Source organism: Loa loa (genome assembly GCF_000183805.2).
Source record: "Loa loa unplaced genomic scaffold supercont3.1853, whole genome shotgun sequence".
Lineage (NCBI taxonomy): Eukaryota > Metazoa > Nematoda > Chromadorea > Rhabditida > Onchocercidae > Loa > Loa loa.
In genome coordinates this window covers 1-1,651 of record NW_018110032.1, presented here as the reverse complement: position 1 = coordinate 1,651, position 1,651 = coordinate 1, and the positions used below count along the sequence as shown (strand labels likewise).

The following is a 1,651-nucleotide window of genomic DNA, read 5'->3' as shown; positions in this document are numbered from 1 at the left end:
AACGTATATTCGACGTCTTCACAAGGTAAGCCTTTAATTAAAGTTCTGCTTGATCCTAACTCAAGGCTAGGCCTTCTAAATCTAAACGACTCGATAAAAAAAATAATTTTCCACAGCAAAGTTTGGTGCCCGAGGTGAGGTGTAGAGCAGGAAAAATGGTTTTCACCACTATCTAAAGTATTAAACCCTTTAAAGACCGTCTAAAAAGATAACTAATGAAGTAAAAACTATGGATATCCAATCGCAAGACCTAGCCTTACCAATTCACGAGCGACTCCAAATTAATGAAAACAAAGATTGACTCATAAACGAAAAAATTCTTGACTACAAATGTGCATCGACCCTACTGAGGCGTTAAATAAGCAGTGGATAGAATGGGCCCAAAAATCCAAAATAAAAAAGGAAGATGAGGAAAACTACGAACAAATAGCTAAGGGGAAGCGAAACGTTTTCGTCTTAAAGCAGAAGCGAAGAATGCCATCATCACGTTAACTATGTATAAGGAGGAAATTAATAATGAAATCAAACAAATAACTTCTAAACCGCCAATAACGGAGTCAACACCAATAACATCCTATCGTAACATCATCTCCCTCAGTTATCCCTTCCCACCTTTGATGGTTCTCCATCAGTATGGTTCTCCATGGAGAACCCCGACAATGGAGAGTTTTGGAGCGGGTTCAGTGCGGCTGTACACAACCAAATACTGACTGAGAAATACGGGAACTCGTCGACAATAATCAAACTATTGTACAATAAATTACAGTCAATCAAACGAAACGATAAGGAATGGATCGAAATTGTCGAAGGAATGGAAAGAATTTTTCGACAGTTAGAAACACTAGGAGAGGACCTAGAACATTCCAACATTGAAAACGTAATAGGGAGTAAACTACCTCGGTGGATACTCGACAAAGTTTATCACCAAAAAATGGTCAACAGCCCATCCAACAATGAAACTAAGAAAATTCCTCCGAAACTTGATCAACGTGAATGAACAAGTAAGAAATCAATTCTCATCCTCTCTTATGGAAAGAAATTACACCTCACACAAGAAGGAGAATCCAAGAAATCAGAATGGAACTTCTGCATTAGCTACCATCTACAATGGAGATGAGACTTCTCAATCCTCGATAAAAAATAAACTAAACAAAGAAGACCGTGCATTTTTTGTGGTAGAAACCACTGGGACAATGAGTGTTAGACATATGCGTCGGTGGATTCTCGACTAAAACGTCTCAAAGAAATGAAGAGATGCACTGTTTGTATGAAATCAACTCACCAAACCAAAGAATGCAACAGGAAGGTAAGATGTTTCTACTGCAAAGCTCCCCACAATACTGCTCTATGCAATAAATTTTCAACACAGGCGATTAGAATAGTATATCCAAACAAAAACCCAATAAAGGAAGAAATCCATAATGGGAAGGACTGTTCAACCAATCAAGACACGATAATCATGTCGCAAACAAATACAGTTAGGAAAAGAAAAGGTATGGAAACCTTACTATTATGTAAAGAGATAACTATCTTTAATCCGTCAACACCACATCACAGAAAAACGGCATTGGCGTTGTTCGATATAGGTTTCCAAGTATCCTTTATATCTAAGAAACTAGCAAGTCGATTAGGGTTATCGAAACCGAATACG

General features: G+C 37.9%; 1 protein-coding gene across 1 annotated transcript; it reads left to right on the top strand.

The window, feature by feature from the left end:
* Positions 1–330: 330 nt before the first annotated feature.
* Positions 331–492, top strand: LOAG_19122 (hypothetical protein; the record flags this gene model as incomplete). Its single annotated transcript, XM_020451776.1, has 1 exon — positions 331–492. One exon carries the CDS (start codon positions 331–333, stop codon positions 490–492), a length of 162 nt encoding a protein of 53 aa, XP_020304419.1.
* Between the last annotated feature and the right edge of the window lie 1,159 nt (positions 493–1,651).